This window comes from Populus nigra, chromosome 1, assembly GCF_951802175.1.
Source record: "Populus nigra chromosome 1, ddPopNigr1.1, whole genome shotgun sequence".
NCBI lineage: Eukaryota > Viridiplantae > Streptophyta > Magnoliopsida > Malpighiales > Salicaceae > Populus > Populus nigra.
Window position 1 is genome coordinate 39,700,515 of NC_084852.1, and position 25,065 is coordinate 39,725,579.

General features: G+C 32.9%; 2 protein-coding genes across 4 annotated transcripts; both read left to right on the top strand.

Annotated features, from left to right (window-relative positions):
• Nucleotides 1–5,209: 5,209 nt before the first annotated feature.
• On the top strand, nt 5,210–11,734 carry LOC133676145 (potassium transporter 11-like). Of its 2 annotated transcripts, XM_062097747.1 has the most exons (8): nt 5,211–6,263; nt 6,642–6,867; nt 7,431–7,676; nt 8,188–8,238; nt 8,380–8,640; nt 8,791–8,958; nt 9,973–10,227; nt 10,632–11,734. In XM_062097747.1, the coding sequence occupies exons 1-8, from the start codon at nt 6,117–6,119 to the stop codon at nt 11,672–11,674; spliced, it is 2,397 nt and encodes a 798-aa protein (XP_061953731.1). In that variant the 5' UTR covers nt 5,211–6,116; the 3' UTR covers nt 11,675–11,734. The 2 variants fall into 2 exon arrangements, with proteins under 2 accessions (XP_061953740.1, XP_061953731.1); XM_062097756.1 differs by lacking the exon at nt 8,188–8,238 and having other exon boundaries at nt 5,210–6,263.
• A 6,775-nt stretch (nt 11,735–18,509) lies between these two features.
• On the top strand, nt 18,510–24,705 carry LOC133695064 (potassium transporter 10-like). 2 transcript variants are annotated; one of them, XM_062116838.1, is made up of 9 exons: nt 18,510–18,849; nt 19,099–19,303; nt 19,602–19,827; nt 20,731–20,976; nt 21,775–21,825; nt 21,937–22,197; nt 22,314–22,481; nt 23,170–23,424; nt 23,525–24,705. In XM_062116838.1, exons 2-9 carry the CDS (start codon nt 19,178–19,180, stop codon nt 24,565–24,567), a joined length of 2,376 nt encoding a protein of 791 aa, XP_061972822.1. In that variant the 5' UTR covers nt 18,510–18,849; nt 19,099–19,177; the 3' UTR covers nt 24,568–24,705. The 2 variants fall into 2 exon arrangements, with proteins under 2 accessions (XP_061972822.1, XP_061972831.1); XM_062116847.1 differs by lacking the exon at nt 18,510–18,849 and having other exon boundaries at nt 18,861–19,303.
• Nucleotides 24,706–25,065: the final 360 nt, after the last annotated feature.

Here is a 25,065-nt window from a genome sequence, read left to right on the forward strand (position 1 = left end):
TATTTTTGAAATCAATACATCAAAATGATTTGAAAACATCAAAAACATATTAATTCAAAATAAAAAAAAAATCAAATTTTTTCAGAAATGCTTTCCAAACGCAGAAACAAACAACCTCTTTTGTAGGTTTGCCGGGAGTGGTGGAGGTTTTTGGTTGGAATTTTGTTGGAGCATGTGTTTGGAAGTGTGTAGCGGATGTTTTTTAAAGTATTTTTTTATTTGAAAAATATTAAAATGATATATTTTTTATTTTTTAAAAATTTATTTTTGATATTAGTACATCAAAATAATTAAAAATAATTTTTTTAATGAAAACAATTCACTCCCAAACACTAATTTGCTTAGCAAGCTGTGGGGAAAATATTGAACAATTAGTTTTTTTTCTTTTCTTTTTTAAGCTAGGGTTTTTGCGAGTATTTCCTTCTTTAATTTGTACGTGCCTCTTTTATTTATATTGCCTAAGATTCTCTGCCAAAAAAAAATTTGAAAAAAATAATGTTATATTGTTTTATTCTTAATTATAGATATTGAATTAATTAGATTTTTTTAATGTATAGGATCTCTTTCAATTTGCTTAATTCTTGTTTTTATTTTTATTTTTTTCTTTTGTATAATACCCTATTATTATTTTTTAGTCCGTGATAATATCATTCCCTTTGGTCTCCTTTTCTTTTTATCTCCCTCCCTAAACTCTTTTTCTTTTATTATTATTATTATTATTATTATCATCATCATCATGATAGAAATTAAATTAAATACCAAAAATTAAATTAAATTGAAAATATAATTTTTAAAAACACATAGAAAAACTAAAAGGTTACGACAATTGTGTTCTTATTATAATACTTTATGATATAAAGTCAAAAACTAACAGGTTATGATAGTTATGTTCTTTTTATAATACTTATATTAAAATCTGTATTTTTTTTAATTTTGTATAGTAAGTTTATAAATAAAAATAATAATAGATTTTATTTTTAAAAAATTGAAACAGTCTTGTCACTAACCTCGAAACAATTTTAAAAAATAAAAACATGAAATATTTAAACACTTCTTTTTAGTTTTTTGTTAGTTTATTCTGCAATTGTAAGGTGTGCTGTCCAATGTACGTGTGATCTCGTCATCAGATTAATTTCTGCGGACTAGTTCTGATTAGTTTAAAGCACGCAAATTATATATATGATACCTCCGACCGTCGTATTAACGCTGGTATTTAATAACAATAAACCGCATGTGATCATTAAACTAATGGAGGTATCATTTCTGGGTTATGCATTTGATAAATATTAGTTGCACGGAAATCTATAATTTTCTATCATTGCTCGTTGCTTGATGCTTGGATCTATGCCGTTGGTATGATCGATAATGATTATTAATTAATTACTTGGTAAAGTTTTTTTTATAAAATATATTAAAATAATATTTTTTTTATTTTTTAAATTTTAGTTTTGGTATTAACCTATCAAAATAATTTTAAAAAATTAAAAAAATTAATTTAAAATGTTTTTTTAAAATTTAATAAAAAACCAATTCAACCATAAACGATACTAGAACTCATTTTTTTGTGTTGTAAAAGTATTTTTTAAAAATTTTAAATTTTTTATTAGTATTTTTATATATATCTTGATAGTAGTAATAATTTTTAAAAAATAAAATATTATTTTAATATATTTTTAAATAAAAAATACTTTAAAAACTACAAACACCACTTACCACTTAAATGTTTGACATGACAGCGTGTTCACGTTGCAAGATGTTTCGAGGGCCTTCGATCTTTTTCTTCCTAGGAAAAAAATCTTCCTTGACTTTCGTTCTCCTTGCTCGATCTATCGAGATCACAAACAGTGATAGCAAGAGGTTGGCTTTATCTTTTTTTTAAGCTCTTAATTTGCCAAGTAATGGTGTTCCATTTAGTCAACGGTTTCACGATGGAATATGCAGTCCCGGCGGGCACAGACAGAGCAAAGAGCTTTGGAGAAGATGGCATAATTCAAGTGAAATCTAGATCCTTAAAAAAAAAAAAAACCCAAGTTACAAATTATTGATAATATCACGAAAAAATTTGTCAATAGAAACTTTGAAATTAACAAATTATTGGAATTGGATTATAAAACATGTAATGAGTTTTTTAAGATGAAGTCCACTCACAATCCACGTTAAAATCATGTTAAATTTTACAATTCAAAATTAATGTTTAAACATGAAATATTAATATATTTTAAAAAACCAATAAAAAAAATGAAAAATTATTCTTAGAGAACCATTGGTTAACAAAAATTTCTAATCCAAAATAGTTTAGTGGAGTGGATGCTCATGAGTTTAGGCTTGTGTTTTATCAACAAAAAAATATTTATTATTAAATTCTGTTTGATGAATAATTTCTTTTAACTATTAAAATAATCAATATACAAACAAATACGTTAATAATTTGATGAGAATAAATATTATCATGGATAATTCATTAATTATAAACACCCATTAATATTTTCATAAAATATATAAACATTCATTATAATTAACAAAAATTCATAAATTATAAAAATTGATGAATGATGAAAATTAATGTTTTGGTTCTCTGAGTTTTATAAATAAATATCTTAGATAGATAAAAAGTTATATAATTTTTATTGTACATGTTTTTCTATAATTTTTTTTTTATTTTAGAGTTAACTTAAGTTTATTTTTTATTGAGAGATATTGAATATAATTTATTCGAGTTTATCGGATCTTACTTAGAAATGTTTCTAAATAAGTTAATATAGCTAGAATCTTTACAGGTGAGGTTAAAGAAAGTTATTTTGTAAAATTCAACTATTGAAATTGATGGATTCTAAGAGAAATGTAAAACAAAACACTAAGTATTTATTTTAGGGGGTTGAAATATTAGTAATAATAATAATTAAAAGATGAGAGAGAGAGTCTAAAATGTGAAGGGAAGGAAAATCCTGAATTATATTTTTTCCGTGTCCTTTTCCCTTGGTTTGATAATTAATAATGTTTAATGGATACTAATGCCTGTAAAATCTGGCTTGATGCAACGCATCAATCAATCCACTGCATATCAATCCGAAACCGGAAACCCAATATACAGGTCATCTTGTACCTACGGATACCGGGGGACAGAAAGCTCTGGCGCGGCCAATTTTCGTGGATCCATCAGCATTGATAATCACCATCCAGGCTTCCATCACGCGCCCAGAAAAGTCTCTTCCGGCCACGTTGAAGCAAGTAGGGGGGAATAGAGCGTTGAAGTGGGGGGGCTGAGTTATTAAATCGCCGATCTGCGCGTGGGATGTTATTGCGGCCGAAATTCCAGAAAAGGCAAAAACGCCAGGTCGTTTTCCAAGTAGGAATTCTCGTTGCGGTGGCAACTGGGGCTCAGGTCGAAATGCTTGGAATATTCTTTTCAAGTCGCAATTATTCTGACTGAAATTTGATAAACTCCAAAGTTCAGGCACTCTATTTTCTCTTTAATTATCTGCCATCTTAATCATATGTCTATCATCTTTTCTGCTGAATAACTTTTAGCGGCACAGAAACACGATTGCTTTTAAGGAAAGATCTCTTGAAAATCATTTTTCAATCTCTATTGTGTTTATTTATTGCTAGGAAAAATGTTTTAAAATTAACAATGTTTTTCAGTTAAAAAAATTGGTTTGATTTTTAATAAAGTGGTTTCGGTTTATTTTAAGCAAAAAATATTTTTTAGAGACTTGTAAAAAAATATCTTATTATTTGTTAATTATATTAAATCTAGCCATTAATTTATTTATAGCCTTATATTTTATTTTGATTTTTTTAATTTTATCCTTAAAATTTGATTTTTACAATACTCATGCATTATGAAAAGCACTCAAGATGAAATAGATAATGTAATTAATTTTTTTTACAGAGTGCTTTTTATTGAGGGACGGGAAATTTTATCTTGACACATGAACACAACTCGGGTGCTAGTGACTTGTTATCGGCCTATCATATCATGCCATGTATGAAAACTTAAAGTGAGAAGTGCTTTGTAGCATCAACAATATATGTTCAGGTGGTGAATTTTTGTATTGACAAAGAAAAAGGAAAAAAATAGAGGGAATTGATGCATTTTTATTTGAAATTGTGGGAATAGATAAAAAAAAACGAAATATAATAAACTTAAGGAATAAGTTAGAAAAGTGTTAAAAAGGACTATCGACAAATTTTTATCTAGACTTATATGAAAAAAAAAACACAAGGACTAGAAGAGAGTTTGCAATTACCCCATTTTCATAGAGTTATTATACATTAAAACCGACTAAAGAGTTATGAAGTATGAACTAGAAAAAACATATCAAACTTAATTACAAATTAGATTTGATAAAGTCTAGACTTGAAAACATAAATGGTAAATGAAAGAGTTTACATGATATAAAATCTTTCAAATAAAAATAAAAGGAAATTACCTTGAATAAAAAGGGATAATTACGAAAATTTATTTTTAACATTTCTATTTTAGAAAAAGAAATAGGGTGAAAATAAAACTTAATATCTCAATAAAATAACAATAACTACATTGAAGTTGGTTCATTCAAGCTCAGATGTAAAATGTTTTGTCTATCATTATAATAATAGTACAACAAAATTATTACTATTTCAAAAAAGAAAAAAAAAAGGAAGGGGCAATGATTAAAGTTTTTAAATTCGGTCTAATGGTCGATCTAATTCAAGTCTCGGGTCACAAGTTTTGTCTAGGTTATTGAATCACCCGGGTCAATTCTATTTTTTTTTTATAAATCAAATCAACATCGTTTTAGTTAAAAAAATCAACGAGTTGCAATTGAGTCAACTGGATTAACCTACCAGGTTACTCAAATTTTTAACTTTTTTTATTTTTTTAAACCAAACTTAATTTTAGCTCTAAATAGCCGAGTTCTAAGTTGATTTGCCAGTCCGAGCCAGGACTTAAAACTATGGCAATGATATGAAAGTACTTGAAAATTGCGAATGTCTTACCTAAGGTATTTGGCTGTTAATCAGTTATTATGCCCCACTGATTAACTTGAAATATACTAAATCATGTAACTCCGTCAGACAACTCAGAAAGAACCTTCCCCATATACTTATTATGTCATCACCCCCCCTTATTTCCTTTTTTCTTCAATTTTGCTATGCATAACTCCTTCAATCATTCAATAATAATCAGGTAAAAAAAACAAGAAACCAAATAATCAAGAGAAAAGAAAGGTCATAGGGTCATAGCCAATCTTCTCAATACAGACAGAAAAGGATAAAAGCTCTTGCTTATGCAGCAAAAACTCTCCTATTCGACTTCTTTCTTTACAGTCCAGAATGGCACCAAAATATTTATTTTCTCTCTCTGCGTTTAGTGAATAAGCTAACGGCAAAAAAAAAACAAAAAGACATTGACAACTGCATCTAAAACACTTCTTCCTTGGCTCTCTTTTTTCTGTCTTGTTACAGAATCCCTTCGTCTCCATCTCTCCGCCTCTATACCTCAAAACCCGACTTGGGTTTGCCAGTCTCTGGTTTTCACTTCATGGGTTTATGGTAGATTTTTATTACAGGTTTTCTTGGTTCCTGTGGCTGAGATTGAAGTGACCCCACTTGAAATTTAAAGTGACAAAGCTAAGAAATTTATCTCTGCTTTCATCACTTCTTTTGTTTTATGAGATGTTTTTGAGCTGCTCTGTCCTGAATTGAGTGTCTCTGTTTCGTTGGATAATTGGATTTTGCTTCATTCACAGCTCTCTTTCGTTCTAAAGTCTGTAGTCTTGTGTTCTTTTCAACTTCTTGATGGATGTCGATTTCACAGCTTAACTTTGGTTTTGAATAAATCAAGTAAACATTAATTGTTTATTTTATACCGAGTTACTTTTCTTTTCTTTTTTTCTCTATAGTTTAGTGGTGAGTTTTAATTCTTTATTGGATTTGGGATGGATTTCAAGTAAAGAGTGGATTTTTAAACTTGTGTTTCAATTTTCTTCTTTAAAAAAATCATATTGGTTCTGTTTTTTGAGATTTGGAATCTTGGTGCTGGCTGGAGATTCTTTTGTGGACTTTATGGTTTTTAGTAGAGAGAGAGAAAGATAGAGTTTGGATTGTTTGGTGAAAGATAGAGAATTCATATGGAATTGAGTATGGGAATGACTTCAAGAGTGGAGGTTGAGGAAGACAGTGACAACAATAAAGGAAGTATGTGGGATTTGGATCAGAAACTTGATCAACCCATGGACGAGGAAGCTGGAAGGCTCAGAAATACGTACAGAGAAAAGGTACTGTAGTATTACAATTTTCCTTCCCTCTCCCTCAAACTGCAAACTAATAAATGGAGTTCAATTGTGCTTGTTGACGTCAGACAACACATGCTCCTTGTTAATGCCATTTCCCCTTCCTGGGATGAACTGATTTAGAGACCAAAAAACTTATATCTGCTTGAATTTCCATTTGCAGACCCGTTTAACCTTTTCCTTAAATCACAAATGAATGAATTTAATCAGCTATAATCTCGTAACAAGGATGCTGACATTTTTGGATATATACGATATTTCTAATTTATAGATGCATCAATTATTGTTTAATTAATTCAGTTGATTTTGGTGATTTGATGCTGATTTTTATTGTGTTTGCTAATACAATTTGGTTACTTTCAGAAATTCTCAGCGCTTTTGCTTCTACGGCTTGCCTTCCAGAGTCTTGGAGTGGTTTATGGTGACTTGGGCACTTCTCCCTTGTACGTGTTCTACAATACATTCCCTCATGGAATCAAAGATTCAGAGGATGTGATTGGAGCTCTTTCATTGATCATATACTCGCTCACTCTTATCCCACTCCTTAAGTATGTCTTCATTGTGTGTAGAGCAAATGACAATGGTCAAGGTAAACCAGTTTCAATGCATATGACTTAGGAGTTGTGTGTTGTGCTGATTGCACGTAGCTCTGATTTTGTGGATTTATGATTTTGATTAGTGAATTTATGGTGCTATACCTAATGATGTACTGGGATGATTTCTTCCATTTTTGCTTACCTCCAAATCCCAATCATAAAGAAAGTACTTTTAGAAGCGTGGATGCTATCTTGCTATTTTCTCCTTTTTGTTGCTCGAATAGTAGTGGTCTTCATAATTTTTTGTAGTTCTCCTTGCATTGCTACAGACTTTGATAGTTAACCATGCCTGTTCCCAAGTGATCAATTGTTTCCTTCATAATTTTTTCAGAAGGTTTTGTCTGATATAGCCCAGTGAACGGAAAGAAAACATTTTGACCTCGTTTTAAACATGCACAGTATAGTGATGTTCTTGTAAAAACTCATGTAAGAATGTCAGGTTTCAACAGTATATTTTAATTTGAATGTGTGCCTAGTGGAGCATGCATTTGTAATTTTTCCTGCCTCGGCTATGATGAAGGACACAGTACTGGAACTTATCCTCTTCATGGAACAGGTGGAACATTCGCTCTATATTCATTACTTTGTCGGCATGCTAACGTAAGAACTATTCCAAATCAACATCGGACAGATGAAGAGCTTACAACATACAGCCGTTCCACTTTCCATGAACAATCTTTTGCTGCTAAAACTAAGCGATGGTTGGAGAGATATGCATTCCGAAAGAATGCGCTTCTTATTCTTGTCCTTGTTGGCACTTGTATGGTGATTGGGGATGGGATTCTCACTCCAGCAATATCTGGTACCTTGATGCCTAACTCGTAAATTTTGTTTGTCTGTCTGTCCATATATAAAATGCTTATTGCTTTGACATAAAATGGATGTGTGTGATTGCAGGTTTGTGCATATGTAAAAATCTTTCAAAAATTAGCAAGATATCTAGTTCTTATCCTGAGAAGAAATCATAGTGGTTTGTTTAATGTGTATTTTACAATTTATTTTAATTAAGTGTTCTCCTAGTGCTTCAATGTAACAACATATTTTTATACGTTAGAATGTTTTTGATTTATTATTCTGAAAATGTCTTCGGATGCTTGGGTTACTAATGGGATCTGTTGGTAAAGAAATCCAATTGATGTATTTACACCTGAAGAGCGATTAAAGGATGAAAGTTTCATGCGATAATCTGGCTATTAGCATGTACTTGTGGTATATCTGGGGTTATGTAGCCTGTGTTTCTTTAACCATCAGTTCATAATAGTTTTTATTTATTTCAATTCCCTTGGAAATGCTTAACCACACTTCTATGACAGTTCTTTCAGCTTCTGGCGGGATCAAGGTAAACCACCCCAAACTGAGTAGTGGTATCTTTCTACTCCTGACAGTCAACAAAACTTTGTCTTTACTTTTTCCTCTCTGCAACTAATTGCGTTGTTTCTTTGCCTTGATATTCTAGCAGTTTTGAAGTTTTGAATCTTTAAACGAATCTGTTTTCTGTGGTGCAGATGTAGTCACAGTTGTTGCTGTTGTAATATTGGTGGGTTTGTTTAGCATGCAACACTATGGGACGGATAAAGTAGGCTGGCTCTTTGCCCCAATCGTGCTGCTTTGGTTTCTGTTAATTGGGGGTATCGGCCTGTTCAACATCTGGAAATATGATACTGGTGTTCTGAAAGCCTTTTCACCTGTATATATTTACCGGTATTTTAGAAGGGGAGGTAGAGATGGTTGGACCTCCCTTGGAGGGATTATGCTCAGTATAACCGGTAATTATAAAAATGAATTGGTGGCTACATACTTGTTTGAAGTTTAAGTACACAAATCCTTTTCTGCCCTAATGTTTAAACCTTTTAACATTTGTTAAAATAAAATCTAAGTTATGGCTGCATACTGATTTTTATTCTGAACTGTTACAGGTATAGAGGCACTTTTTGCTGACCTAGCCCATTTTCCGGTTTTAGCTGTACAGATTGCTTTTACAGTAGTTGTTTTTCCTTGCCTTCTTTTAGCATATTCTGGACAAGCTGCTTATCTTATGCAAAACAAGGAACACGTTGTTGATGCATTCTATCGTTCTATACCAGGTAAAATTCTTTCACGGTTGAATTTCCTTGACTTCTATTGTTGCTTCTCTTTTTCTCTGATTACTTTTCATCTGTCTCCTGATATCTTGCTTCATTTCCTGCAACTTCTTATAGTGAGGTGTATTTGATGTAAGCATTTTAGTGATATGCAATTAAAAAATAGAGCTAGAGAAGTAATGAGAGCACAGAGTAACAGAATAAGTTCTCTTGTAGGCTGTGAATTTTGAGGCCTGCACTTATTAAATGTAAGAAATGAAAATTTATAAGTTCTCCTTCAAAGAGAGATCTTGGGGATTAAGAATACCTTGCAACTCAAGAGAGGCTGGGAAATCCAGTGTTTAAACTCTCAAAATTTTCAATTTACAAAATTTTATATGTTGGGCTCACTGTTAGGCTGTGGTGAAACTCTCAGATATGATAAGAAATGATTCATGGTCACTGAAAATCATTGTTTGAAAATTTATTATCCCGGTTGTTTGAACGAATTGCTAGAATAACTTTTATTTGGAGAAGCACAAAACATATTTGAGAATTATAAGTCTCTTTTTGATTTTGAGATTCATGAAAAGTGGCTAATGTGGGAATTTCAGATCTCGTTTATCTGAAATAAAACATCAGTAGTTATTCAAGGATCTCAGAAAAGGAAAAGTCCATCAAGAGTATCCAGCTTTATGGAATCCTTATGGATTTGCATGAAGTTATCCTAAATGCTTGTAATATGGAATTAAAAAAATCCACAAGGCGTACTTTACCACGAACATATGGTTCGACAATAAAAATTTTGGGACCAAGCTCGAAGAACAATTTCTTGTGTTGGCCATAGTTTTATTTTTTAATACTCGGACTGTTCAGGCCTTTGTAGCTCCACTTCCCGATGAATTTCTTATTGTAGCTTGAAGTTCTTAGTAAGTTTGTGATACCATCCTCACAATAGTCTTGCTCTTCCCAAAGATACAAAATTTTGATAAAGGTGTGTCAATGGACAGATGCTAATTCACACTTCTTTCTTTGCAGAAAGTATATATTGGCCAGTGTTCATTGTTGCAACTGCAGCTGCTGTGGTCGCAAGTCAGGCTACCATATCCGCAACTTTTTCAATAATCAAGCAAGCCCTTGCACTTGGATGCTTCCCAAGAGTCAAAGTTGTACATACATCAAAAAAGTTCTTGGGTCAGATATATATTCCAGATATGAATTGGATCCTTATGATTCTTTGCATCTGTGTCACTGCTGGTTTCCAGAACCAAAGTCAAATTGGTAATGCTTATGGTAAGTTTATTAAAGATTGTGATTTCTGTGTGGGTGGACAAGTTGTATGAAACTAGCCTGATCCTGTGTGATTTCGTTCTGGATTTTTTTTTAAAAAAACAAGAATCTTCTTTTGTTTTGCTAACCTTTTAACCGTTGCGATGGCGCTTTTCCTAACTTTTTTGGAACGAGTTCCAAGAGCTTTATAAAATGAGTTGTGGAGAGTAACAGGTTGTGCTTTTCCAAGTCTCTTGCTTAAAGTAACTCGTGATTACTTAAGAAGCAGATCCAAGCCAAATTTCTCTGGCCAGATTTTGCTCATATATTTTGTTTCATTAAATTTTTTCTACAATATGCTGGTGCATTTCAATTTATTGTTTATGACGCATTGCTCTAAATTGAAAAAACAATTTGTGCAACAACAGGGACAGCAGTTGTGATAGTCATGCTGGTAACCACTTTGCTAATGATTCTAGTCATGTTATTGGTATGGCGCTGCCATTGGATTCTTGTCATGCTCTTCACTGGCTTATCACTGGTAGTAGAATGCACCTACTTCTCTGCTGTACTCTTCAAGGTTGATCAAGGTGGGTGGGTTCCCCTTGTGATTGCAGCGGCCTTTCTTGTCATCATGTATGTTTGGCATTATGGTACATTGAAACGCTACGAGTTTGAGATGCACAGTAAGGTTTCCATGGCATGGATTGTAGGGCTTGGCCCCAGTTTAGGACTGGTGAGAGTCCCCGGGATAGGACTTGTGTACACCGAGCTTGCAAGTGGGGTCCCCCACATCTTTTCTCACTTCATCACAAATCTACCTGCCATACATTCTGTAGTTGTTTTTGTCTGTGTGAAGTACCTCCCTGTCTACACGGTCCCTGAAGAAGAGAGATTTCTTGTCAAGCGAATTGGACCAAAGAATTTTCACATGTTCCGTTGTGTTGCAAGGTATGGATATAAAGACCTTCACAAGAAAGATGAAGATTTTGAGAAAAAACTTTTTGATAGCCTCTTCTTGTTTGTTCGGCTCGAGTCTATGATGGAGGGATGTTCAGACTCAGACGAGTATAGTCTATATGGTCAGCAAACTGAGCGGTCAAGAGAAGCCCTTATTAATAATAATGGAAATATAACCTCATCATTTGCAGATCCCACTATTTCATCCATTGACTCGATCGTGCAGATCAAGTCTCCATCACATGCAAATTTTACCGTTCGGTCGTCTGGTCAAACAAGCAGCCAGACTGAGGTTGACGAGAGAGAATTTTTGAATAATTGCAGGGATGCTGGGGTGGTGCACATAATGGGGAATACAGTGGTGAGAGCTAGGAGGGATTCAAGATTCTACAAGAAGATAGCTGTTGATTACATATATGCATTTCTGAGGAAAATTTGTAGGGAAAACAGTGTCATTTTTAATGTTCCTCATGAGAGTCTCTTGAATGTCGGACAGATATTTTATGTATAAATATTTTTTTCTTGTAAAACAGTAATAAGATCAAGTATGCCGTCTCGTTTTTTGAAGGAATCACGCCATATGCGGTCTTTGATGCCATTTAAATCTTGAGAAATACTGAATATTAGCAGCGTGATAGAGTGCAATGAGAAATGTTTTTTTTTTTTTTTTTGCAGCGTCCTGGAGTTTTCGCTACAAACTTGGACTAAAACTAACAAGTCTCGTATGTTCAGTAGAAAGCCTTCCTTGCCCTCGAGTAACTTAGGACCAGAGACAAGTGAGAAAAACATCAAATGAAGATCTTATTTATTTAGTTTTACGTTGAAAGATTTTTATTTTCTTTTGGGGGAGGGGTCGTGAGTGCCATTGTCTCTGTTCCCAAACAGCATCAAAGAGGTTTTAAGTGGCTGGCTCCAACTTGATCCTAAACCTGTGGGTTGGTCTCGAGTCGACTTAAGCATTTCCAATTAAGATAGTTGCAAAGTAAGGCTAAAGCTGACGCAGTTAATTTGAGAACAAGGCAAGCTTTTATGGAGAGAAAGGAAAAGGAGAACAAGAGGAAGCAGAGGTTGACAACGAAAGAGAAAAGCAGACACAGATGGATGATATTCATTTCATTTTTTCACCATTCTGTTTACGTACTTGTTGTATATATACTTTACTAGTCTCCAAACAGCCCAACTCATAGTCTAAGTCCACTCTAAAATAGGCCTATATCTTCTATTCTATACATTTAACTACATGGGTCCACGAACATGCATCCAAAGCTTCTTAGATAAAAGTCCTCATCCTGCCCTCCCCTCCCCAATCTTGCATTATTTGCAGCTTTGCACCTTTATGTGACGAAGATTCCTCCTCCTCTTCTTCTAACAAGATTATAACACAAGCATTATTTGCAAATGCATTAAAAATATATATATTTTTATTTTTTTTGACTTGTTTTAAAAGACATCAACAAGAGAAAACAGCTAAAAAATCATAAATAAGTGTGTGAATAATCAAAATGCACCAAAAACATTTTTTAATTTTTTTTGCTTTTTTTTGGAAGTTTTAAAAATAAAGGGTTAAAATTGAATTATGACAACTAAATCTTCCCACTTCATTTTAGAGCTACCCAACTCTATACACCAACTAAAAGTAAGTCTTTCATTAAAATAATAAGATTAATAATTTTTCATCATGAATAACTTCAACCATTTTACTATAATAAACTTTAAGTGAGTCTTAAGACATTGAGTTTTTGTATACTTGACAACTTTAGAAATGACTTTTTTTTGGTTGAAAATGTAAGCATTTGACACATGACATATTTCATTAGTTGAAAAAGGATCTACAAGTTTTTATCTTCAATGGTCTCGTGCCCTTTTATGGTTAAGCTAAATATACTATTTTTCTCGTATTATTTAGAAAAAGGTAATTGGATGAGTTCAAACAATTGAGGTGTTATCTAGCATGTCCACAAGATATTGATAAGGGAATAAAAAAAAAGATGGTTTATGAAGTTTCCTTATATGGCTTGGACTTTGCATGTTTTGAGGAGCATGATATCCATGCTAACATAAGAATAAAGGTGTTTGAGGTATTTAGTTTTCTAGGAAAGAATGAAAAATATTGCTTGAATGAAGTAGAAACATTAACAATAGTTTGTAATGGATTTAAAAGCATAACAACATAAGCTTTTGATGATCCTAGAGAGCTTAAAGTAACAAATGACAAGCCTTGATCAATTGGATATGCATTTAAAATTCTTTTCTGATAAGGATGCGTGGAAGGAGATAGTTGGGAACGATTAAAAATATTGTTTTGACCAATATAGGAGAACAAAAGAAAGGCATCATCGTGGTGAGCTTTACGATATTACCTTTTATGTGTATAGATTTTCTCTCAAAACTTTTGGAGTGAATGGTTTACTCTAGCAAATCAGTTACCCAAGTTATTTCATCTTTTAAGAAATGGATTTGATTATGCCTAATCCGAGCTCTGTCTTTATCTTTCATGGCTTGGATTAATATTAGTTTTGTAAGAAAAGTGAACTTTTAAAATGTAGTTTGTATTTGTTTCCTCCCTCTCATATAAAAACTTAGTCTAACCTATATAAATAAAAATATTCATAAAAAAATATATATAGCTTATTGGATATGGAGTAGCCCTTTTGTAAGCGGTAACAATAGTTCTCGAATCTTTTAGGACATATTTCACTAGTTGGATCATCTTATCACCTATCTTTAAAATTTCATGACTTTTTCAAGATTTCACGCACATTTGGCCAATATATTATGATTATCAAGGAGAAATTATATTGGAAAGTTCTATCTTACCCACTACTTACAAGGGTAAGTTAAATAACTAAATTGGTCTTATCTTACCCACTACTTACAAGGGTAAGTTAAATAACTAAATTGGTCTTAAAAGGGTCGTTCGTTGCGTAGTTAATATTCTCAATAGGCTGAATCGAGGCCTATGAGACATAAAAAGTATAAATAAAAGCAATGCCACATCGGCTACTAATCACAACTAAGTAGATTATCCATGAGAGTTTGGTGATTTCACAAGTGTTACCCGGGGTAAAGACTATCAGGACACCATTAGTTTCTCATGCTAACTTAAAGCAATGCGTGTGATAAGAGTGTTGTGTAGCAGGTGTATGAGTACAACTTCATATTCAATCTAGACAAATCAATAAAAAGATACAATGCATGAAATGAAAGCACACAAAAATTAATCAAACAAGAGTGTGTGTGTGTGTGTGTGTGTGTGTGTCTAAAACAAATATACAAATATCAAATCAAATAATAACAAGCAACAAACACACATTATTAGTTTAGGAAGATAAGTACAACAAAGGTATTTAAAGAATGCATCAAAGCACAACTACCACACTATCATTGAAAAAAAACAAAAAAAATCTTAGCCTTAAACTAAGTCCCTAGTGAAGTCTTTATTCTATTAAGGGTATCTTAACCAATTATATGTAAAAAGAGTAAAAAAAACAAAAAAAAAATAGTTACCACATAGTTTTATGATAACCAGAAAACCCTAACTAATTTTTAAAGGTTCTAGATAAGAGGTTGATTATATAACAGAAAAGGTAACAACCATCTTATTTATCCTACCTTAAGATAAACTACTTTGTAATTATTTTCAATGATAAAAGGTACTTATTGTGCTTATATGCTAAAAATTTACCTTAACTGCTATACGTGGTTTTATTATTTAGAAGTTAAAAATTATTATGACTTAAGACAATGATTTATGACCTCAATCTGGTAACAAGACTCAATCCTCAGTTTTAGAATATGAGCAAGAGAATGATGAACAAATGATAGACATAAATATTTTAAAGATTATATTGATTGAAATAGATTTGAAAGTCACCACTCACACTTCATGGATCAATGTGATGTCAAGTCAACCCAACCTAAATTCACTTATTGTAGTTTGAGGATATAACCTGGTCTAAAAAATAACTAAATAAACATACACATATATTCAAAATTAAAATTTTATAAACAATAAACATAAACATTAAAGTTATATTTACAAACCATGGCCTAGAACAATAGTTACAAAATGTTTATTATATGTAATTTTTTTAAAAAATAAATACATAAATGTTGTTACTTTGACAGTAATCCCTCTAATAGGTTAGTGGTTGATTGGATAGTTGAGAAAGTAGATCAAAAGTGTCTTATCAGGGGCATTCTAGAACTACAAGTCCAAATTCGCACATTCAATAAAAATGGTATATTTTAAAAATAATATCATGTATCAACCATTCCCATTTTTCTTTCAAGTTATGTGGACAAGATCAATTTAAAGATCATGACATCCCTAGGTTGAATTTTAGATAAAAAAAAACAATTAATATATAAAATTAGAGAAATAAATCCCATCATAGGAATACAATAGCCTTGGAATGAATACTTTAGTCATGTATCAACCACCTATATTATCTGTTAGACAACATCAAAATAAAAAGGAAATATAGTGCAAATAGTTAAGTATATGTATATTAAAAGAGAAGTTTAATTTGACACTCATGAAATTCGAGACCTAATAAGAATTGGTGGAGCTGACTAAACCATGTACTTGATGTTTGTTTAAGTCCATAAAGAAACTTATGAAGTTTGCATACAAAAGGAATGTGAGGATCAACGAAACCTAGAGGCTACTACATATCTAACTAATAAGTAGACTAACTTTTAGAAATAACAGTATCCAAAAACCTAATTTGATAGATCTTGTCAAAATCAATATATTTTTTAAAAAAGTTGTGCAAGAAAAACACAAGTCTTCAATACCTATAGGCCTATCTGTCCGAGCCTGACAATTACTGCAACAAGTAAATTTGGTTGCTTGTTTAGTATGGTACCAAATCGATCTCATTTCTCTAGTTGGTTAAGGGTTTCATTGGGATCCACCTTTAAAGTCAGTTTGCCAAAAGCTAAAGACACCGACACCCTTCATCTCTAGTCTCTATCTTTTTGATCTATCAATCTCTAGCACTGACAACCTTCATCTCTAGTCTTTATCTTTTTGATTTATCAATCTCTAGCACCGATAACCTTCATCTTTAGTTTGTGCCTCTTTCCTCTCTCTTCCTTTTCGATCTCTTGCAATTATTTATGAGAAAGAACTTTTAAGATTTATGCTAATGAGCCTTTTTCTCTCTCCCTCTTACGCATGTTATGATTATGGTTATATATAAAAAATAGTTTATGGTTATGAATTAGGCTGAAGTTTGTAAGTAGGAACTTATATAACCTGTTTCTTTCTCTTATTTGATTATGATAAACAAAGCATGCACATTTTTGATTGGCCAAGTAGGTTCTCGTCACTTTCTATTTCTTCGCATCAAGGACGGGAACTGAAGAGCTTTTTGAAATATAATAATAATAATAATAATAATAATTGACATTGATGTTGTGTTTTAATGGATGTTTGTGGGTGAAAGTTATCTAAGAACCCATATAATATCTGCTGATTGGGTTTGATCGAACATTCATCATGTCCCAAAGATATTTGTTTTGTTGGCTAGGCTGTTAAATCATATATGCTTCCTAGAACTAAGAGTAAGATTATTGTTTTTTTTTTGTCACAGACAATACCACTGACTAATGGCAGGAACCCAAATAAGCTATGTTTATAGTGGTGGAAGGAAATTTCTTCAATTTTGTTTAAGATACTTTTGTTTAACATTATTTATTTTTATCATTCGTGATCAAAACTAGAGGCATTTATTTTGTGTTTCTTGATGTCTATTTATTGTTGAGAAATATACCTTGTGTTCTTCATGTTCATATTTTTACGAGAGAACTAGATGTCAATTTTCATTTTAGAGTTTTAAACTAGCAAATTTGATCTATTATTGTTGATATTCGAATTTAGAGGTTGGGCTGGTTTGGTTTAAAAAGCCCAATACCAAAGATTTGTTAATAAAACTTAAAAAAACCCTAAACCAATAAGAAATTGTTAAAACCTGATTTAAAACAGGCCCATTAAAAATCCAAAAAACAAGCATTGGGGTTTCCTGATTTTAAATGGAAAAAAATCAAGCCGAATTGAGTTGAACTGGTTCGATTTGAATCGATTTTCATTCGATTCGGATCAAGATTTTCAAAAATTAAAAAAAACTAGTTTGGCTAGATTATTTTTATCTCAAAACAAATTGGACCAAAACGTGAACACCCCAGTCTTATTATAGATACCTTTTACTAACTATGTCTTTACTTTGTGTTTATTCCGTGTTTTGGTTAGAAACCCAAGTTATTTCATTCGTTGTAACTTGACTTCAAGTTGTTGTATTTTTTTTTTTTAAATATATATTTTTTTTTAATCGGAGACCCTTTTTTTTATATTCTTTTAGTTGGTTTTTAACCATTTTCAAAGTTCACTATATAAATATTAGAAGAATATTTTATTTTTTCAATGTGAGATTTGAAACCCTTTAATATATATATTCTATGTTCATAGAAAAAAAATTATTTTTTCAATGTATGATTTGAAGCTCTTTAGTATATATACTCTATATTCACAAGAAAAAAGTTATGTTTTTTTAATGTGGGATAAAAACTCTTTTTGGTTTAAATACTTTAACTTAAAAGGATAACATAATATCCTTTTAATGTGAGATAAAAAACCTTTTAAAATAATCTTTTACACTTTATTATTTACAACATATATAGTCTATATTCACATGAATTGTTTTTAAATTTTTTTATATGAAATATTAAAATTTTAAATATATTTTTTAATTTTTTCAGGTTAATTCTGATTTACTTATATTAACCTATATAACTAAAAACCTGGCTATTTAATCAGGTAAATTTTTATGTAGAATTTGATAACTATGATATTTACTCAAAAAAAAGAAAGAGAAAAAAGAGTCCATGCATTTGTAGGATCTTCACTTCGGTTAAAAATAAATGAATATCTACATTGGAGGAATTGCATTGATACACTCGCTCACAATTCAATGCTCCGCCACAGAGTTTCTTACAACTCTCATTATTACTTCCAATTCCAGTACAGTTATGGAAAAATTTCTTACACCCCGAACATGGAAACTCCGTACCAAATGAGCTGTTTCCGCAGTAAAAAATTAAATACTTGAAGTGGATCGTTGGATCCCTTTTTTTATTCATTCAAACCGTACGATGCAGAGAAGTCAACATCAACTTTCGAGATGCTATATTTACTCTTGCTCGTTGAAAAAAGAAAAGAAGAAATTTCTTCCATAATATTAAGATTAATATTAATATCTGAATCTATTAAAAAAAGAAGCCAACTCAAAATTACTAGATGATGCCGTCATTTACGAAGCTGTTACAGATTTGCGTAAATATTATATACTGTAAAAATGCTGATGCATGTCTGACAAAAAGGCATGATGGGATGTTGCTGAAGCCTTTGCTGAAGTTACAGAAACCTTTATAAAACACATTACAACTACAACGTATTGTGCACAAGAGCAACAACAAAACTAGACACTGAAATTTTTCTTCCTTCCCTTGCGAAAACTAGGGTTGGGTTGTCTTTATTTCCTCCTTTTGCTTCAGGGGTTTTTGGGTTTTTGTTGAATTTTTAGTATCTTCACCTTGTTGGCATTGAATGAATTAAAGATTTGAACTTTGGCTCTGAAGGAAAACTGAATTTAGTGAACTCAGCTCTAATTATCTATTGTCAAGGTTTGAATATCTTGCTTTATTTGCTGAAATGAGCCCATTTTGTTTACTCTGTAGATAATGTGATTGCTCTTTTGTTTATATCTCAATTGGGATTTCATTGGTTTATTTGAACTGAAGAAGCAACTGCATCTTGGATTTGGTTGATGCATTATATCTTGTAGTTGAGGAGATCTTGGGTCCTTGTATCATTTTCTTCAAGTTGAATTCATTCTTGTCTGATTTGCGGATTTTGAGCTGTGATTGGCTTAGGTATAAGCACGAGGAAGACTGTATGGTATTGGACTAGGGGGTTGGTGTAAGTGTAAGGACCGTTTAACTTCTGCTGCGAATGGCTACTGGAGGAAAGAGTAATGAAGAAATTGATTATAAAAGTAGAATCTGGGTTTTGGATCAGAATCTTGATCAACCCATGGACGCAGAAGCTGAGAAGCTTAGGAACAAGTATGAGGATAAGGTATAATGTCACCGTTTGTTCTTTTCAATACCTTGCCAAGCGAACTGTTTCAAAAGCCAACAATATATTTTAAAAAAAATCAGTTTACCGAATGAGCTTGTTTATTATTTAATGTAGTAACAACAGATGAAACTGTAGGAATGATATTATAAATGTTGTTGAATTAAAGTTTGCATTAGAGTCGATGGCATGCTATACAGGCATGCCAGCCTACACTATGAAAATAAGAAGACTGATAATGTGGTTGATTTGCACCCTGCTTTTATTCTTTGTGCTAATTCTGCTTTATTTCTTTCAGAAATTCTCTCGATTACTGCTTATGCAGCTTGCTTTCCAAAGCCTTGGAGTGGTCTATGGAGATTTAGGCACGTCTCCTTTGTATGTCTTCTACAATACATTTCCAGATGGAATTGAAGATCCAGAGGATTTAATTGGAGCTCTATCGTTGATCATATATTCCCTTACTCTTATCCCGCTCCTGAAGTATGTTTTAATTGTTTGTAGAGCAAATGACAATGGCCAAGGTAAATCATTAACTTGTTTTTATTGAAATTCAATTATAGCAGTAAAAAGAGATGAAAAAATTTGCTTACATTACAATATTGACTTTAGTATAGTATGCAATGACAGGATATTTTTGGAACTATGAATATGGTCCCGGCTTGTGTATATAGTGGAAATGATCATTAATAAAAACAAAAGTACTTTTATTTGGTATATCTCTTTATTTAGCTGGAGGAGTGTTGATCTTTTACCACCATTTTAGAAATTGGTGGCGACTGCCTTCCTGGTAACTCTAACCCCAGACAGTTCAAGGAAACCTTAGTTTGAGGAAGAAAGAAAGTGGAGGGACACAGTCGAAGATGTGAAACTTAACATGCTCAAACATGTCAACATGCAATTTAAAACCAAATGCACATGATTAATCAATACAGGGTGCTTTAGACTTCCGCTTGTATGCATGTACTAAAACGAAAAGAATAATCTCCAACCAGCCATCTTGAAGGCAATGATGTTCTCACATATTTTTTTTTTCTGGTTATGTAAATAAAATGTACAGAATGTTAGATGACTTTTGAAAATCTTAATGTAAAGGAAAGTTAAGTATCTTCTCTTACACAAGTTGGAAAAAAACATGGATTTATTTGTTATGGAGTGTCATATACATCTTGCTGTGATCTGACAAAAGTTCCAATTTTCCAGACTGGTTGGACTGATTTTAATTTTTATTCTAATATGTAAAAGGTGATTTATGTTCTTTAACTTTCTATTTTCTCTGATATTACCATGTATTCAATGATTTCACTTCCTGCCTAAAAAGTTAAGCATAATGTAGCGGTATCCTTCTTTTAGCGAGGAATGTATTTGTATCTGAAGCCAGTAAAGAACTAGTAAGTTTCTTGGAACTTATCCCATTCATCATGCAGGTGGGACATTTGCTCTTTATTCGCTACTATGTCGACATGCAAAAGTGAAGACTATCCCTAATCAAGATCATACAGATGAGCAGCTAACAACTTATAGTCGTTCTACATTCCATGAGAAATCTTTTGCTGGAAAGACCAAGAGATGGTTGGAGGAACATCCCTTCAGGAAGAATGCACTTCTTGTTCTTGTTCTTGTTGGCTCTTCCATGGTAATTGGTGATGGGATTCTTACACCAGCTATATCAGGTTTCCTTCCCTTAGAACCACTATCTGTCCTCCTATCTTTTTACCAGAGCTGTTTGTTTTCATGGAATTTTGATAGATAAGCACAGTGTATCTATAATCAAACACATGTATATGCCATGAAAATACAAGCAATGAATTGCAGGGTTTGGGATGGTCCCTGGATGAGAGAAGAAAAATTCATTGTCTCTGATAACAAATTTTCACCAATAGTATAACATATGGATTTTGGTCAGTGGTTAGAGTGAATTAACTCCTTTAGTATTTGCAGAGATACGTAGTCATGTTTGTTTAAATAACTCAGCAGAGCACAAACAAATTGTCATTTAGTTTCAGACTTCACCACCTTCGAAAATATATAAAATTCAAAGTACCATCAAATGTGACAAAATTACTTAACCATCCATCAAAGTCATCCAAGGCAAACATAATGCAGGTGCTTATGTATGTGTGTCAAAGGTTTAAAATAAAGCTGGATTAGAAGTACTTTGCTTTAATTAAAATAACTAAACGATGCAAAATTTTCATTTGTAAGAACACATTTCAAACTATGATAAATTTATTTGCATTGTGTCTGGTTGCAAAACATAATAGGAGTGCCATACTAAAAACCATTGGAGTGATGAAGAGTGCATATGCTCAGATACCCTGGGTTATGTTCTGGACCTAATTGAAACGTTGCTGTCTTTTAGTGCTTATGCACATAAGTCCACATATGGAAAACTTCATTCCAACTTTGATAAATCAACAACAATTATGTGGCTAATACATGTATCTTTCTTTCTTTGCCACATGTGGCAGTGCTGTCCGCTGTTCAAGGAATCAAGTTAGACCACCCCAAGATGAGTAGTGGTATCTTCCTACTGAAATTGAACAACTTCTTGCATTTACATCAACTTTAACATTTGTCCACTAATATTATGTTTTAAAGTATCAATCAGTTACTATTTCTCTGTGCATCAGATGTAGTTGTGCTTGTTGCTGTTGTCATATTAGTAGGCTTGTTCAGCATGCAACACCATGGCGTGGATAGGGTTAGTTGGCTCTTTGCACCAATTGTGCTCCTTTGGTTTCTCTTGATTGGAGGAATTGGCTTATTCAACATTTGGAAATATGATACGGGTGTTCTGAAAGCCATTTCACCGGTGTACATATATCATTATTTCAGAAGGGGAGGGAGAGACAGTTGGCTGTCCCTTGGAGGTATCATGCTTAGCATAACAGGTGAACTCTGAGTTTTCATTTGATTTATTTTTGCTTTCGTACTTTTTAACCCATTTGACATTCATCAAACTTGTGTACAATAAACTGGTGACTTTACTTGTCCTGAAATATTACAGGAACCGAGGCCCTCTTTGCCGACCTATCTCATTTTCCTGTACCATCTATACAGATTGCTTTCACAACAGTTGTTTTTCCCTGCCTACTTTTGGCCTATTCTGGACAAGCTGCCTACCTCATGAAGAACACAAATCATGTAGTTGATGCATTTTACAGCTCTATTCCAGGTTTACAATGACTTCCTCCATTTCTGTTTTCCTAGGGTGTCGACTATTGTGACTGGAATGGCATGGAAATGAGAAAGAAAATTAGGACCATCAAATAATATGTGAACGTGATTTTTGTCATCAAAAGTCGGAAAAACCTGTCGGCAAATGGTGCTTACATGGATAGAAAGCACTGGGAACAGAGAACAGTTAAATCCATTGCTGTGAAAGTATTTACACCTAAATCTGTTGGAAAATTGCGAGCTTATACAAGAATCTCTCTTATAAACACTAACAATTATTACCTCCAAGAAGAGTACATGTGTTAATGACAAACAGCAAATCACTCACTAATGATAGGTACATCTTCTCCAAAACTCTGAGAGAAGTAATTCTTATAAATTTATGAAGAGGTTTAATGGAGCTGGTTTTGTTTATTAACTGAATTACTTTAACACGGTTACTATGTATTTTAATCCTTTCCTCTTTAGTAATTGACAAATTGAACAAATGAATGGGCCCAGCACTTTGTGTAACAAAAACCCAAGAAAGCAGTTTCTGATAGTATGATTTATTATTAATCCAAAAACATCTTTTCCTGTTCTGTATTTACATAGATCTTTTTTTTCTTGAAAATCTACAGAATTTTGTCAAATATGATTGATGGAATTTTTATAATTTAAATCTGGTAACGTTTATCATTCTGCAGATAGCATTTATTGGCCAGTACTTCTAGTTGCAACTGCAGCTGCTGTTGTTGCAAGCCAAGCCACCATATGTGCAACTTTTTCATTAATCAAGCAGGCCCTTGCGCTTGGTTGTTTTCCAAGAGTTAAAATTGTACATACATCAAAAAGGTTTCTAAGCCACATATATATTCCAGACATTAATTGGATCCTTATGATTCTCTGTGTTAGTGTGACAGCTGGTTTTAAGAATCAAAGCCAAATTGGAAATGCTTCTGGTATGTTCATGCTTTGTCAAATGTTATAAAGTTAATCAGATCTTTTAGATCTTTGGTTAAAAATTTGATAAACTCTGTATGTTATTTCATGTCATGACAGGGACTGCAGTCGTCATAGTCATGCTGGTGACCACATTGCTTATGATTCTAGTCATGCTATTAATATGGCGTTGCCATTGGATCCTTGTCCTGATATTCACGGGTTTATCACTGGTAGTGGAGGGTACTTACTTTTCTTCTGTGCTCTGCAAGGTCAATCAAGGTGGTTGGGTTCCTCTTGTGATCGCCTTAGCATTTTTTATCATCATGTATGTGTGGCATTATGGTACCAAGAAACGTTACGAGTTTGAGGTGCACAGTAAAGTTTCAATGGCATGGATTCTGGGGCTTGGTCCCAGTTTAGGACTAGTTCGTGTCCCTGGAATCGGACTTGTATACACTGAACTAGCAAGAGGAGTACCACACATTTTTTCCCATTTCATCACAAACCTACCTGCCATCCATTCAATAGTTGTTTTTGTCTGTGTGAAGTTCCTTCCTGTCCACACAGTTCCTGAAGGAGAGAGATTCCTTGTAAAGCGAATAGGACCCATTAATTTCCGTATGTTCCGTTGTGTTGTAAGATATGGGTATAAAGACCTCCATAAAAGAGATGAAAGTTTTGAGAAAAAACTCTTCGAAGGTCTTTACACATTTGTCCGGCTTGAGTCCATGATGGACGGGTGTTCAGACTCAGATGACTACAGTATATGTGACCAGGAAACTGAGCAGCCGAATGATGTTCCTCTGAATCACTCTAGCAACACAATGCCATTGAACATGGATGGAACGATTTCATCAGGAGATTCAATCGTGTCTCTTAATGGCCATCTGCATAATAACACTGCCGTCGCATCATCTGGTCTTCTAAGCAACCCAGCTGAGGTAAATGAGTTGGAATTTTTAGGTGTCTGTAGAGATGCCGGTGTTGTGCACATACTGGGGAATACAGAGATTCTGGCACGCAGGGATTCGAAGTTCTATAAGAAAATAGCAATCGATCATATATATGCTTTTCTTAGGAAGATATGCAGACAGAACAGTGCAGCTCTCAATGTTCCTCATGAAAGTCTCTTAAATGTAGGACAGATCATTCATGTATAGCCATTTTGTAGGGTAGTAAAAGAAGAGTGAGCCATGTTTGCTGTCTTCAACTGGAATTGTTTTCTTGGAGCATAAATTTTGTACCCAAATTTGTTCTTTCCTTGGACGGGAGCCATTTGAAGGTGACTTGCAACTTTATCAGGCGTTGACACTAGCTTCCATGATTCCATAATGGACTCTCTTTCATGATTGGATTGATAGCTCTCAAAATTAATTAATCAAAAGCTAAAGAATACAAAAGAAGGCTCGTGACTAGCTATCACCTGAACCAACAGTAATGTTGATCGCCGATCTGGTAGTGTTTGGCTTCCCCCATGATGACTATATATATTATGACCTTGGACAAATAAACAATTGAAAGATTAATAACTATCATTTTAAATACAAATAGTTTCAGATAGTAATCACTACCAGGAAATTCTTGGGAAAAAAGAAATCCGTATTTTCAGGAAAAAAGTCTTTGAATGTCGAGGATATGCTCTCTTTATCTTGATCATG

Excerpts from the sequence above, each read along its gene's own strand:
- LOC133676145 (XM_062097747.1), top strand. The coding sequence starts at position 6,117 with ATGGAATTGAGTATGGGAATGACTTCAAGAGTGGAGGTTGAGGAAGAC. Across the intron at positions 6,264-6,641 it reads GAAATACGTACAGAGAAAAG|AAATTCTCAGCGCTTTTGCT; the intron begins GTACTGTAGTAT and ends GGTTACTTTCAG. Across the intron at positions 8,239-8,379 it reads CCACCCCAAACTGAGTAGTG|ATGTAGTCACAGTTGTTGCT; the intron begins GTATCTTTCTAC and ends TCTGTGGTGCAG.
- LOC133695064 (XM_062116838.1), top strand. The coding sequence starts at position 19,178 with ATGGCTACTGGAGGAAAGAGTAATGAAGAAATTGATTATAAAAGTAGA. Across the intron at positions 22,198-22,313 it reads TATCATGCTTAGCATAACAG|GAACCGAGGCCCTCTTTGCC; the intron begins GTGAACTCTGAG and ends GAAATATTACAG. Across the intron at positions 22,482-23,169 it reads ATTTTACAGCTCTATTCCAG|ATAGCATTTATTGGCCAGTA; the intron begins GTTTACAATGAC and ends ATCATTCTGCAG.